Below are 15,030 nucleotides of genomic sequence, written 5' to 3'. Positions count from 1 at the left end.
TGTAATGGATGTTATCTTGAAGCCAGGAGCTACGGTAACACGCGTTTGATCACCTGACTGGTATTGTCCTCTAAGTTGTGGTTTAATTTGCAGCTTCTTATTAAGATTACGTCTATTCTTTACTGTAGCATTAAACTGATGTTCAACCTCCATGTGCAGGAGTCTCTGGTCTCAACCAGGAGACTGACCCCCTCCAACAACACATGGACCACAGGAACACATGTGGAGAGCTGCGACCAGCACACCTCCCTGAAAATCTGTGCTGTGAAGGAGTCGAAGGCCGGAGCCCACACCCTCAGGCTCTCCAACGAGTTTTGCTTCGACTCTGAAGCTGTTAACGTCCACATCCGGTCCATGTAACACCTTAACACTCTGTCTCCCTCCCCTCCTTCACAGCCTTTTTATTTATTGAATAAGCAAAAAAATTCTTACTTGATAAAGACCTGAATTTCTGTTCTTGTAAATATGAACTATTTTTATACCAAACTTGACATTAATTTATGCCAAACTAGACTAAAGTCTAAAGTTGTTATAAACTGTGCCATATTGGATAATTATGACTTAGGATTTTTGAACCATTTTTCTGGGATGTGTACATAATGTATATAGCCGAATTTAACGGTTATGAAAAATGAATGAATTGTTATTTATGACAATATTAACTGAAACAAAAGCAACAAAATGTTTTCAAAGGGGAAAGTTTCAAATGAAACGAATACCCATGGAAACAAAGAAACTAAAACACTGTGCCTCAACAATAAGTTGAAGTCTTAAGATTGCCTCAACAGGTAGAGAGGCTCCCTGTTGACGTTATGAACAAGATTCAGAGACAAAACTCTAAATATGCACACGCCTCTGCGTGTGATATTACAGTATCTATGAACTGTAACATGAGCATAAGACCCTGAGTGCTGTTTGCATAGTACCCTCATGTAAGCAGCATGAACTGGTCTTGTGCTCAGACTGACCGTGTCATACCACCATTTGAATGACATGCCCAGAGTGCGAGCGGCCTGCACTTTGGGCATTAGATAATTTTATTGTGCGTTGTTTCTGGCAAAGGAGTGCTTGGTTTTGTTTTGAACCACCATCACCCGGCCAAAAGGAAGATAAAACCCAACCCAGCACTTGTGTGCAGAAGCAGCGCTCTCTCTAGGAGGATTGCAAAGTAACGTGTGTGTGTGTGTGTGTGTTTCTAGCTTTTAGCCTTTCACCTGTCGCTAGTCAGGGTCTTCTTCAAAGCAAATGTACCACAGTGATGACACCTGCTGTGTAATAGAAAGCAAATGTAACAGTGTGGAGCCCTGCACTTCGATTTAATTATCATGTTGATGTAGAATTGTGATTATATACCTCCTCCTTGAGTTGTATGCATAACTGATTTAATAAAGCATGATTTCAGCACTATAGAACGGCTCTGTCTGTTTACTCTTGGTTGTTCAGCAGGACAACATCACCTCTCACTTGGGAAATTTCGGTGCAGCAATTTTTTGGGGGGGATTTATTGCAACCCTGAAGAGGCCAACTATACAAATTTACCCAGTTCATTTTTCAGTGTTGTGTTTTCGTCACATGTGAATAGTCGTAAAAGAAGTATTGATTACATGGAAAACTTGTGTAGATGGGGAATCGGTTGAAATGTTATTTCAATTATTTAAAACTTTTATTAAGTCTTTAGTTCCTTTTTATTGCACAATTTTGCAATATAAGAGAGTTAAAAATATATGTAATGTTCCCAATTTGTATGTATTGGTGAAAGACAACATGCTTCTAATGGCTATAGAAAACTGTCCACCATTCTAAGCATTCATTTGAGTGGTAATATATGGCTATATATGGCTGTAGTTTCAAGATAAGGTCGGTGCACTATTAAAGGTGCAGTGTGTAGGATTTAGTGGCATCTAGAAGTGAGGTTGCAACCAGCTGAATACACCCCTCCCACCTGGCCAGGTACTGGCCTCAGAGGGGCCAGCAGTAATTCCAAAATGACAACCAGTAAGATGATGTGGTGAAACAGGGCGGCCCCGTGGAAGAGGACCATACCTCTCACCATTTTAGCCATGAATCAGTGGTTTGAGATGGTTCTTTTGATGACGTTTGTCATCTTGTATTTAAACAAAAACACATTAAAACATCCACATTTACACTAATGGGGAGACTGGAGGGGTATTCCATCAACCAAGCTAAAGGCAAAGCAGGGCTTATTTCGCTTAGCCTCGCTACTTTCAGCTAGAGTTGCGTTCCATTAACGTGACTTAAGGGAATCTCTGCTAAATAACCATGGCAACTTATCCGACCAAACTAACCTGATCGGTAGCAGGCTAACTGTCAGGCTTACTTGATCGGTGTTTCAGAGAAGTCCATCTGTCGGAAACAAGTGTACCATCAGAAGGTTCTGCCAAGCCTAGTCCTCACGATTTTGTCATAAATGTACATATATGAAGTACAAACAGTGTATATTTTCACTAAGGGTCTAAGATTAAATGATGCAAATAAAATAATTAAATTAATTGCTATATATTGTTATTGTGGATATTTTCTCCACACATTTTTATACAAATCTATGTATTCTTTCAAAATCGGGAACCAGCAGTTGGGTGAGTGGTCTAGCAGTTGCCCTGTGGTATGCGCGACCCGAGTTTGCGTCCTGAGTATGTTTTAGAACTCTTGGCGTTGGCTTATTTTTGTAATTCCCTTTATGTCAGAGAAAGTAGGCCTAACAATTGACTTTTTATATAATAAATATGTCTTAAAATTTCCCTAGAACCCAAATATTACTTGCAAAAACCCATGGTAAAGTTAATGTTGATATTAATGTTACTGATAGTGAAGCCTTTGTCACAATGACAATGACACTGCTGCATGGGAAATTGTCAGCCACATAAATTCCATTCAGGTGAGTTTCTCGGCAGGCATTCAAGACCACCTCTGTTGAGATAAATACTATGGTCAGTCATTTTAGAATATTCAAAGAAATGGAAAATAAATGGCGTGAAAAGTTCATTGATTTCCAGTAATCCTTCCTAAATTACTAATTGAGTGGCGATTGAACCCCGGACGACCGGGTGCAAGTCTGACACGTTACCTCAAGACTATCTCCCTGATTCTAAATCGATAGAATCAGGGAATCAGGGTCAATATTCAATGGAAATATTTTATGCTTAATACTACTTATGCATTTAACAGATTTGCGATTTTTTTGCCAGGCGGCCTCCCTGTTTTTATTAATGGTTATGGTGTTCCCTTTTTGAGTTATTATATGCTTGTACTCCTCATAGACCTCCACAGGCAGCTTCTGTTCGCCACTGGAAAAGATCCAGCTCTGTCCTTTTTGGACATTTGATCCATGATTCGACATTCACGGTTCTGGGCTGGTTACATATCTCGTGAGCGCGTGCAATCCACGATAACATAAGCCTGGTTTAATGTAACCTGAGCAAGGCGTGGCTGAACTGCGTTGATGGAATGGCTTAAGCCTCAAGTGGAAGTTGGCGCTAGTTCTAACCGGGCTTAATCAACTAAGCGCCGCCTACGTTAGCGACTTTGATGGAATACCCCTCGGGTATGATTGTAATGCTGGTTAGTTGTATTACTTTCCTACAATCATGAGCCAGCTGGAAGTCAGCTAATCACAGGTATATATACTTAATATAAAGGTAGCGTAAGATTCAGTGGCATTTAGCGGTGAGGTTGATGATGCAATCCCCCCAAGCCAAGGGTCAATTGATGAGGTTCCTCCATGATAAATTTATCATTTGTACTTAGTTATTAGTGTGGTTGCAAAGCAAGCCACACTATTGTTATTCTATGTCTGAATATTTGTATCAGTGTGGTTGCAAAGCAAACAATTCTTCTTTTCATGGGATTATACACTAATTACAACACTATACAATATTATATCACATATCTGCCAAGTCTGTTTCGCTGGATCACTCGTCACTCTATACCTTTATTCCAAAGCCAGAAAACAAATGAGAGAGCAGGGGTCTTATAGCAGGCTACTACAATTGGACTATAGTTGTTTTTTAAAGAAAGTCAGTTCCAGAATACCTGAATTAAGCAATATATCTGTACAATGGGTGGTAGGACTAGGAGTAGGATACAGAGGTTAGGAGCTGAGCATTGCTGGTGCTCTTCAAACATTGAGACTGTGACTGAAACGATAATGGACCAAACAATGTTCACTGGTGAGTATGTGTGGTTGCTGGTTGGGTTAAGAAGCCTCACCTGGTCAGGCTGATTGGATTGTGGGGCTGGGTGAGGCAGCACATCTGTAAATAATCAGGTCACACAGGTTTAACCAGGGACAACCACAGACAATCATGAGAGCTCTGACACGTCAGTTTACCATTCACCATCAGCTCTGCTTGTAAAATCCTGCCACCTTTTATATAAAGGCTTTATTCCACGTCATGGCTGTCGGAGAAGCCAAGCAAAGCCCCCTAGGTGACGTGTGGCCGGGTGTGGAGGGGGACGTGCGACGTCTGGCCTACGGGGGGAGGTAGAGGACGGTTGGGAGCACACCGGATCGGCTGGGGGGGATTGGACCTGATTGTGGACAGGTGCCCGCGATCAGGGCCAATCAAGGATGTGTATTTATGTGTGCTTTGTTTTTCAGTGGGGGAAAGAAAAAGCAGAGAAGGAAGGTGTTGCGGACGGGAGGACAAGACCGGTTGCAACGAACATTGTATTATTTCAGTTTATGTGGCCAGATTCAGTGGAATCCGCAACGTGCTATTTAAGTTGGAGTTATTTAAGCGTCTTGGAGGCGAATAAAGACTGTTTCCTCCCAAACATTGGGTCTCCTCTCGCTCATTACCCGTTACACCGGGTTTAAAAGGTACGACTATGAGCTGGCCGTGCACTTCCAAAGGAAACTTCCCCCATCGTGGGATATATTGGCAATGGCTGGAGCTTTCATGCATTTAGCTCCATCAAATCTGCCTGTCAAATTGTTAGGGCCATCATGTGGGCTCGCTGCCAGGAGAGCCCACATGGAGCCCTACCAGGAGTCCTGAGACAAAGCTTTGCTAGGGCCCCAGCTTCAACAGGTTCAATGCAGGGATGTGTTTGGATGACTTTGGGGTCTCTTCCAGGAACGGCTTTATGGGTATTTGGATATGAAATGTCAAGGGTGGTATCCTAACTGAATTAACTGAGGATGACTAGAGGTTGAGCAAGGCCAGTGGGTGCCATGCTCTCTTCTGGAGCATGGGGGAGCTAGTTTAGTTAAGTTCTGCTCTTCCAAACCTCCAGGTCTCCCCAATATGTGTAGCTGGCAGTGTCCAGGAAACATAAGAGTTTAGTTCCATCACACATTGAATCCTTTCCAAAGGCTTGACAAAGAAAAAAAATTGAATTATGGAGCACATTGGCACATCCTCATTCAGGGGATGGGTATGTTAATGAAACAGGGATGTTTTTTTATAAAGTCCAACTACTGGATGGTTTGACTTCTGTACTTTTGTTTGTTAAGCCTATTACTCCAGACATTATTCTTCACTGGTTGGAAGGTTTTAATAAAGAAATGGAATCCCAGTAATCTTTGGTCTTCGATTTAATTAATTATAGTGACTACTAGCATGTATAATGATAACCCAATGGAATGTACTTTGCATAAATTTGGTAATTTAAACATGTAGTTTATCATGTTGATTGTCATGTTAATTTGGCGCAACTTACAGTAGCTTCACATGTAGTGAACTACTTTTGCGTGTTTGTGTAACTTGGCTTGCTACGTTTGACTGGGTGGGAGCTTCTGTGTAGTGAAGCTTCATTCATGGCAGAGTAAAGCCGGCCACACACCGCCGGCAAAGCACAGCGGTGCGCAGTTTACGCACGTCAAACGCCGCCCCTAGCACCAATAGCGCGCGTGCACCAGAAGCGTCGCGCTGCAGCACCGTTGTGGTTATGTTTTGAAAGCAGCAGATCAACAAACATAGTCGCGGTCGGTATAGGCTACCATTCCGTTATACGAGTTGTTTTATGACTACATTTATGTAGTCATAAAACAACTCGTATTGTGCTTACACAACTCATTGTGCTTACAATGATTGTGACATTAATTCATAGTTACTTATGTCCTGTCGGGCACTTTGTTTGCGGTTTAGTCACTTTATTTACTGTCATTGCTCATTCATTTTGCATTATGGAATTATTAATCTACTGTCTCCATATGTACTGGACCTTGTATCAAGCCAGGATGTACGAAATACCTTTAAAAAAGCGCTTTTTCACACGCGGCGACGCTAGGGAATAGAACAGTGGCTTAGTGGTTTAGTGGGGCGGCGTGTGGGCTAGTATGGGCTAATAGACAGTGTGGGCTAGTACGTCGGAAATAATGGGAGCGTTCTTTTTGGCACTGTGCTGCGCCGGCGGTGTGTGTTGGGCTTTAACTGGTAGCTTAGCTCACTACATTTTCAAAGTAGCTTGCCCAACACTGGTTTTAATCATGTTGACGTTTTAGGCCTAATTACATTTTTTCTATATTTCCCCCTCCACACACACACACACACACACACACACATAGGGTGAGGCCTCTTTGAAGTATTGGACATATAAGTCATACTTCAAGTTCCTTCTTAGTTCAAGTTCATTCTTTGATGCACTGTATTTTGCTACATATTGAAATATTTGCTGCAAATAAAAGTCCAGCACTTTAAGACGGTTGTCTACCAGCTTATTATATTTCTATGATTTGACTTGTGACTTGTTTGACCTAAGCTATGACTTGACTTGACTTGACTCAACTGTCACAAATATGACTCGGACTTGTTGAGACTTGAAGGGGAAGACTTGGGAATTGCTTGAGACTTGCACATGTGCGACTTACTCCCATCTCTGATTGCGGGTACGGGCGGGTGCAGGTTTGCAAAAGAAGACCCGTGCAGCCTGGACTCTGCTGTAACCCCCCCCCCCCCCCCCCCCCCCCCCCCCCCCGCACCCCCTGCCGAAAATATCTTCCTGCGTGTCACGCATACGTGATACTTGTCACTCACTGATAGGCAAGAAGAAAGCAAAAATAAATATTTTTACTAAGGAAAATGACAAAAATAGTAACGCACAGTAACTTCGATACTTTGATACTTTAATCTGATTTCTGGTTTGGAAATAGTAACGTGTTAGATTACTCGTTACTGAAAAAAGTGGTCAGATTAGAGTAACGCGTTACTGGCATCACTGCATGCCACCAGGTGTGGTAGCCGTTACAAGCCGTTTTGGAAATCTTCCCCTTATGACATCACAGGTGGGCGTGTCCACCTAGATGTGTGACAGATAGATGAGTAGGTAGACTACTACTGCTATCCAGCACACATCTAGGTGGACAAGCCCACCTGTGATGTCATAAGGGGCAGATTTCCAAAACGGCTCGTAACAGCTAATCACACCACACCTTCACACCCACAGGTCATGGGACCTTTAACGCTCCAGTGTGTAGTACAGAGTGATCCCGATGGAGATGCAATTTGATGTTTTAATGCATGTTGCAGAATATGTGCACCACAATACAGTGGAACACCTGGTGCCGTTTTAAACGGTGAAACTCGACATTTCTCTGTGTTTCCTATTTCATCGTGTTGAGCTGTTCTGGTTTTGTTTCTAAGCCACAATAATTATTAAGATCTGTCTATGCACGCTTATTGTGACAAAATTTTCACTTTGTCGATTACCAGAACACATGGCTATCAAACCGGTGTGACCCACTGAAACCCTTGTTCAGGAGACCTCCTTCTGTACCTGAACATGAAGATAGGTCTGCCCTTCTTTCAGCAGGAGCTCGGTCCGCTGGGTCTCCTAGAGTAGTGGTTCTCAAAGTGGGGTCCGCGGCGCATTGTCAGGGGGTCCGTGAAGAGTTTGCTACAAAATATGTGAAAAAAATATATATATCAGTGCTTTTTTATGGTCTGTTAACACTACTTGATTTGATTAGTAAAAAAGTTGATGTTGCACTAGTTACATTGTGTTCCACTGTGTTTCTACGGTTAATTGTACTTGCCTCTCTCTCGCTCTCTCTCTCTCTCTCTCTCTCTCTCTCTCTCTCTCTCTCTCTCTCTCTCTCTCTCACACTCACACACACACACACAAACACACACACACACAACCACTAAAAATGGTTAAACCTATAGTTCCGTAATACATTAAGTATTTCTCAAAAGGTTTGATTCTCTCTGTGTATTGCCTTTTAATGCATCCGTGCATTTTCATTGTTTTTTAGCACTATACTTATCAAATAGCCTGTTGCACTGTTGTTGCAGTTCATTTTTACTTTCTCACCCACCCCTTCCCCTCTTACACACACACACACACACACACACACACACACACACACACACACACACACACACACACACACACACACACACACACACACACACACACTTGAGCTATGATTCATGATTTACCTACTAAAACAATTGCCTCTCAATGCATTGAGTATTTTATTTGTGCAATGTTATATTGTCTGTTACATCAATGGTTTTTGGCACTGAATGTTTGAAGCATAAAACAGTTCAAAAGCATCTAACAGAACAAATAGATAACAGTCTATATGATTACATTTGTGCCGCGGTTATGAGGGGTCCTTGAAATTGTTTCTACCCTATGAGGGGTCCCGGCCCCATATAGTTTGAGAACCCCTGTCCTAGAGAAGCTGTCCCTCACCACACTGCCAACCCTTCATCTGCTGAGTTCACTCACACAAGGCTGAGGAGAAGTACAACTCCTCTTTGTTATATAAAGACAGATCTAACCGAAATTTAACAGGAAATTCAATGTATCCAACTAGCGGGTAATCTAAACAAACTGTAAGCTCCAGCTAATTACTACAATGCAGAAGTAGTGGAGAATGATAAAACACAGTAACTCTAGCCTACTCTCAACCAAAATAAAAATTAAACTAATCGCAAACCAAAGGCTACTTTTTAGCGTGATGCTGATGCTGTTGTCAGTTGTTCACAGCGTTCAGTTACTAGGGAAACCACCTACCGTCGCCGCCTGGTGCAGCAGTGTGAACTGCCCAGTTTTTAGAACGTCTCAGCCCGTCTCGTCGCAAGGAGTTGCGAGTTGCAAGCAGTTGCGTCGCGAATCTTTGGTCTGAACTGGGCTTAAGACTGATGTGACTCATCTCCGGTATCTCACTTCTGACACTCAATAGTTACTGGCCAAAGTTACTGACATCTGATGTGAGTTCGCTGCTTCTGGATCATCTCTGGAAGCACAAGCCAGCATGGAAATCAATGTTACACAGAATCACTCTGAGATATTCATAGAAAAACTTACCTTTCACAAAGCAGTTTCTCTCACTCTATTTATCCAAAATTGCAAAGGAATTGATTAATAATTACGGACGGGATTGTTGGCGGGGGGGGGGGGGGGGGGGGGAGGGGGTGTACGCCTACGGGTTTGCAGGCGGGCGAGATTGTTGACGAGGGGGGGTTACGAGATACGGTACGCAACTGCATGTCTTTTGGTCAACATTTTTGTTTTTTCATTTTTTCCTTTATTCCAATTTCAGATCTTTCAGAAAACCGGGGACATTTCCGGGGACAGCAGTAGCCGGGGACAGGTCTCTGAAAACGGGGACTGTCCCCGGAAACCGGGGATGTCTGGTCACCCTAAGCCAGTGTTTCTCAAACCTTTTCGGTCATCCCCCACTTTGGACAAGGGGGGATTTTCAAGCCCCACCTGCCCCCATCGCCCCAACACAATGCTAATGAAATAGCCAAGCTTAACATTTCCAAATTTATTGAAGTAACATCAAGTTACATCATGTTGTATCTAAATTCTAACTCAATAACATCAAATAACAACAAGTTCAACAATAGAGAAAATAAAAGTGCAGCTGTGTCATAACTTGCATCAAGTTCAAAAATAGAGAAAATAAAAGTGCAGCTGTGTCATGACAAAAATAACTTATGAGACCTATCCCTGCTTGAGTGGCTGCAAAGCTGCAAGCTTAAAATGTTAAAATGGAGGCCTATATTTCAAATTTAAAAAAAAAAAGCATTATTAGTGACACATCTACAAAATATGCGAGCAGTGCCCCCGGCCGAGAAGCGAGCTTGAGTGTCAGCGGACACACTATCGGACGTAGAGGACTCCAGCAATGAGGCTCCGCAGCATCGGGACGAAGCTGCTGCTTGATTACAAAACACCTAAAGACGACTCTCTTGGTGTGTGATCGTGGTGGGGAGAGCACGGTCGTTCATTTCCCAATATCGCTCAGATTGACAGATTTATCCTCGCCATCCCGGCTCAGCGCATCCAGCGCAGCAAGCGAGCGAGACTTCTCCGGTGCTGGATCTGACATTCAGGAGCGGAGGAGTCAAACAGAAAACTAAAACCGTCAACAGTGGATGATGTGCTTTTTTGCACGGCAATCTAAAGCACCACGCCAAACACCGCTAGTGTAATTCCCCGGCGTTCCATCTTATGTGTCTAATTTTCCTTCGGGTGCGGGTCGGGCGTCAGTATCAATTTATAGCGGGTCTGGTCGGGTGTGGAATGTAAATCACGCTACTGTCGGAACACGGGTCGGATGTGGTTTTAAGTTTTGTGGGTAAAGGACGGGTGCGGACGGGTTTGCAAAATAAGACCCGTGCAGGACACTTTTTAAAATCCCCTTCAGTGCGAAACATGTATTTGCCACATCTTGCTCCGACTGTTTTTGACTAATTTGAAAATGTTTAGCTACCCTGGCCTACACCCAAATTTAGGATTGAGTTTGCAATCAGCAAGGCAGGTTAACGAGCACAGCGACGCGGCGCCCCCGATATAGAATGACGAGTTGGAGCGCGGCGACGGCACCTATTTTATTGCATGAACAAATTGATATATATCTTATATCGACATTCTGCTTGAAAATACGAGATATGACTTTTGGTCCATATCGCCCAGCCCTACTGTCAAGCTTTTGCTCCTACCATAAGAAATATGGAGTTTTCAGTGAAATTTCCTCCCGTTTGCGCCCCACCTGTCACGTCTCTATTCCCCACCAGTGGGGCGCGCCCCACACTTTGAGAAGCGCTGCCCTAAGCTAAGGGTGTATTCACACCTGCCTTGTTTGGTTCGAAACAAACCAAAAAAATCGGGCTGGTGTGAAAAACCATCGAACTCTGGTGCGGACCAAACAGCCGGACCGAGACCCAGCCGGAGAGGTGGTCTCGGTTCGCTTGCAAACGACAGCCGGTGCGGTTCGCTTGAGATGTGAAAGCGAATGCACCTTAAATCGGATCCAGTTCTAAAAAGCATACGCCTCATTGGACGTATCAGGCACCCGCTCAGTCGCGCGCATTATGGGAATTATTGTTTGATTCGTTTTTTGTTGTTTGATATTGCTTGATATTTGGGTCCGATATCCAATAGACATTCCGTCTCCTCTGCTCCGTGTTGAGCCACGACTAATTTTCACCCGGCGGTCCGACCAAAGCATGTAAAAAGTATGCTGGAAAAACACACATAAAAATGCTGATGCATTTAACACATTCAGCACCAGGATAAGGAAGAAGGAGTTCGATCCGCAGATCAATGGATATCACGCTGGATACCCATGATTGTTTAGTTTCACCGGCGCTTTCCCCGCCCCCCCCCCCTTTTTTTAATTTAACGGTTGAATGATGAATGATCTTTGCACACATGTGGGTGTGTTGTCAAATTCTGGGACTGTTGCGAAAATTGCAATCTGAGGGGTGTTCCACAAAGCCGGTTTTATCACTTAACCCAGGGTTAGCGGCAACCCTAGGTTTTCCGTTCCAAAATGAACACGGTATGTAAGTTGCTATAGAAACATATGCTCTCAATCAAACCTGGTCGGAGCAGGTTTTGCGCAGGTTTGGAAGATAACCCGGTTTTGCTCAGAGTAGGCTATTTAAACCCGCGTTTATCGCAGCTTTTACGTGTTCTCCTGTTGATATCGGAGCGCAAATAATTAGTGCAATTCACAGAGAGAGATTAATTAGACCACGGCTCGACATATTGTCCTTTCCGGATGACTTTTTGCTGGAGAGATATAGTTTTTCACGTGATTTTTTGATATATTTAAATAGCCTTCTACAACCCTACAACCCTGCAAATGTTACCAATCGTGGATCTGCCCTCAGTTCACTACAAACAATTTGCATAGCTTTCTGTTTTTTGCGACGGGTTGCTTTTTGTACAGTGTAGGAGATGCTGAGCACATAGGCAAAGCTACCGTCTGCTGCTCAGTGCGTCTGTCTTGCGCTGAAGTGGTTGTTGCGTAACTTAACACTACTTTAAGTGTTCCCAAATGGCTCCGAAATTATCCTTGTTGACTTTTCATCTGGGTGTTATATTTCAGGATTTCCTAATGTAATTGGGTGCATTGATGGCACACATCCAATGTGAGCAATACATTTCAACAGGGTGCGTTGCATTATGAACATATCATAGACCTCATATATTTGTTGTGCTTGTGCAAGATAGCTCAAAGTTTGTATTTGATCGCAGGGCAATTCGATGGGGATCTCCTAGGAGATCGAGGGTATCCATGCCTCCCGACGCTCATCACCCCGTACCCTAATCCCGCTCCTGGACCACAGACAACATTTAACCTGGCGCACAGCAGAACCCGTGTTAAGATTGAAAAAAAAATTGAAAAAAAAAACAAAACACCAAACACTGTTTTCTTCCATAATTTTTATTCTTTAGTTGCTGAGGGAGGAAAAAGAATAATTAGTAGGCTACCTTGAATAGCAATATTATCATCGTCCACTTTGAATTTCTGCACGAGATCGGTAAAATATGCGGCCCGTTTCGCAATTTTGATCAGGATTTCCATGATCCATAGCCTACATCACGTCTTTATAGGTTTGCCGTGAAAGCGCACAACCCTGTGTTAACCAACCCCGTGTTGATTGAACTAATTCATAACCGGTGCTGTGGAACCGACAGCTCTGGGTTAGTCGGTACAGGATCAATCAACCTAGAGTTCAGCGTTAACTCTGTGTTTGTTAAACCTCCGTTCTTGGAACACCCCACTGGTGTGAATACGCCTAGATAGACACGTAGGCCTACACAGAGACACAGACGGTTAAAATAAGAATAATACATAGATGACTTAAGATAAGAATAATACATAGATGACTTAAAATAAGAATAATAAGATGACTTAAAATAAGAAAAATACATAGGTTAATTAAAATAAGAATAATACATCACGACTTAAAATAAGAATAATAGGCCTACATCACGACTTAAAATCAGAATAATACATATTATTTAATGCAATGTGGCTGCCACCACATTGCATTAAATGTGGCAATGTGGTGGCAGCATTGAGGGGGGTGAATCCAGGACGCTGGTTTCATTGTTAAGCCTTCAGGAGGTGTCGTGGGCCTAACTTAACGAAACATCTGTGAAAGAGGGTGCCCACTTGATAACCCCAATGATATTCTGCTTACTGCATACTGCTGTATTTACTGCTGCTAGTTGGGCTAGTTGCCGTGTGTTTTTCACCTTTGGTTGGTAGCTTAGTAGCCAATGTGCTTATAAGGTTGGACTGGTCAGGGGGCATTGTCACTACCTGGAGCTTGCACTTAAACGGAGCCTGGGTCTGTTGAAGGTGGCATTGCTGTTTTTTAGGCTGTGATAGCCATAGGATAGGATAGGTATATTGTATTGTATTTATTTATTTATTTTTCTTTCTTTTCACCTTTGGTTGGTAGTTTGGTAGCCAGCGTGCTTGTAAGGTTGGTTTGGACAGGGGCCTCTGAATGTGTGTTTTCCTTGGATTTTGGCACAAGGGATTATAACATCTGATCCTGTGTATTAATGAAAGAAATAGATGACTTAAAATAAGAATAATACATAGATGACTTAAAATAAGAATAATACATCACAACTTCAAATAAGAATAATACATAGATTACTTAAAATAAGAATAATACATAGATGACTTAAAATAAGAATAATACATTGATGACACAACAACTAACAATAATAACAAGATATGTGAGTGACACATATCTCAGGCTGTTAATCCCAGTTCATAATTAAAACATCCCGCTGTGTTTTCAAGCTGGTCAAAATAAACATGGATCCCGGGGACGAATAGTCAAATCTCCTAACCTCCTCCTTTATGCGTCCTTTCCTTAACCTTTGTGGAAACCATCATCGGGTCAAAGAGAGCTGAAAAGGTGCTTCCTTTCGAACATAGGAAAAGACAGCACTGTTTAAAATTAATTTGACTGCGTGACGGCGAATATCACGTCTCTAGCGTGGAATTACATTTTTCTGAAAATGGACTAGCCTACAACAAGCTCTTTGATCCATGCGTTCTTGACGTAGGCTATTGATTTCAATCAGATTATCGCCAACAGTGAGAATCACTTAGGTCGGACTTGGCCAACGGGAATATTTTAGACTTGAATCCCAATTCACATGTGAAAAAAGAGGCTAAATTTATGTTGATGTTAACTGCCCCCAGTAGGCCTAGTCTTTCTTAAATGTGAAGTCGGCATTTTATTTTCTTACAGTGCATATGCTTACTAACCAGCAATAAATGAATTAATTTCGATTCAAATAATATGTTTCTGGAATTGGTATCTATTATTATCAATTGTATTTTCTTCTCTTCTCTTCTTCTGCTTTACCTCTCATTTTCTCTCATGTGTCTTTGCGAATCGTTAAACTTTGTCGATGGCCTGTTTCTTTAAATATTGCCGCCGTAAAGGATTATGGGATACCAATATCTCCTTTCCTTTCGTAAAGGTTGGTCAGGAGTAACCTATGCTGAAGGAGGGTTAAGAATGCATCGAGGCACCTTTCCTAAGGAAATTTCCTATGCAAAAACGAGAATCCGTAAACGACTGTGTTTTTCGTAGGCGCAATCCGGTAAAAGTCCCGCCTCAAGCGCTAGGATTGGACAGGCAGCCTGTCAGGCAAACTCGCGCAGACTCCTAACCCTAACCCTATCAGAGAAATGCGTTTGACTAACGTTAGTTTAATATACATTACAATTTAAGTTACCTACCCTGCGGTCACATGACGGATTTTAGCCTTTTTAGATTGGAT

The 15,030-nt window shown here is 42.6% G+C and overlaps 1 protein-coding gene across 6 annotated transcripts in view; it reads left to right on the top strand.

Annotated features, from left to right (window-relative positions):
• Positions 1-1,412, top strand: part of LOC311358382 (titin-like) — a 150,724-nt gene extending 149,312 nt beyond the window's left edge. For all 6 annotated transcript variants that reach the window (XM_084478402.1, XM_084478401.1, XM_084478400.1 and 3 more), the window contains one exon: positions 160-1,412. In XM_084478402.1, coding sequence (XP_084334528.1) covers positions 160-360 — 201 coding nt within the window. In that variant the 3' untranslated portion in view covers positions 361-1,412. The remainder of the gene's footprint in view (positions 1-159) is intronic.
• The last annotated feature ends 13,618 nt before the right edge of the window (positions 1,413-15,030 follow it).

This window comes from Micromesistius poutassou, assembly GCF_964030765.1.
Source record: "Micromesistius poutassou genome assembly, chromosome: 14".
Classification (NCBI taxonomy): domain Eukaryota; kingdom Metazoa; phylum Chordata; class Actinopteri; order Gadiformes; family Gadidae; genus Micromesistius; species Micromesistius poutassou.
Note: the sequence above shows the minus strand (reverse complement) of the source record. Positions and strands in the feature narration are given on the sequence as shown.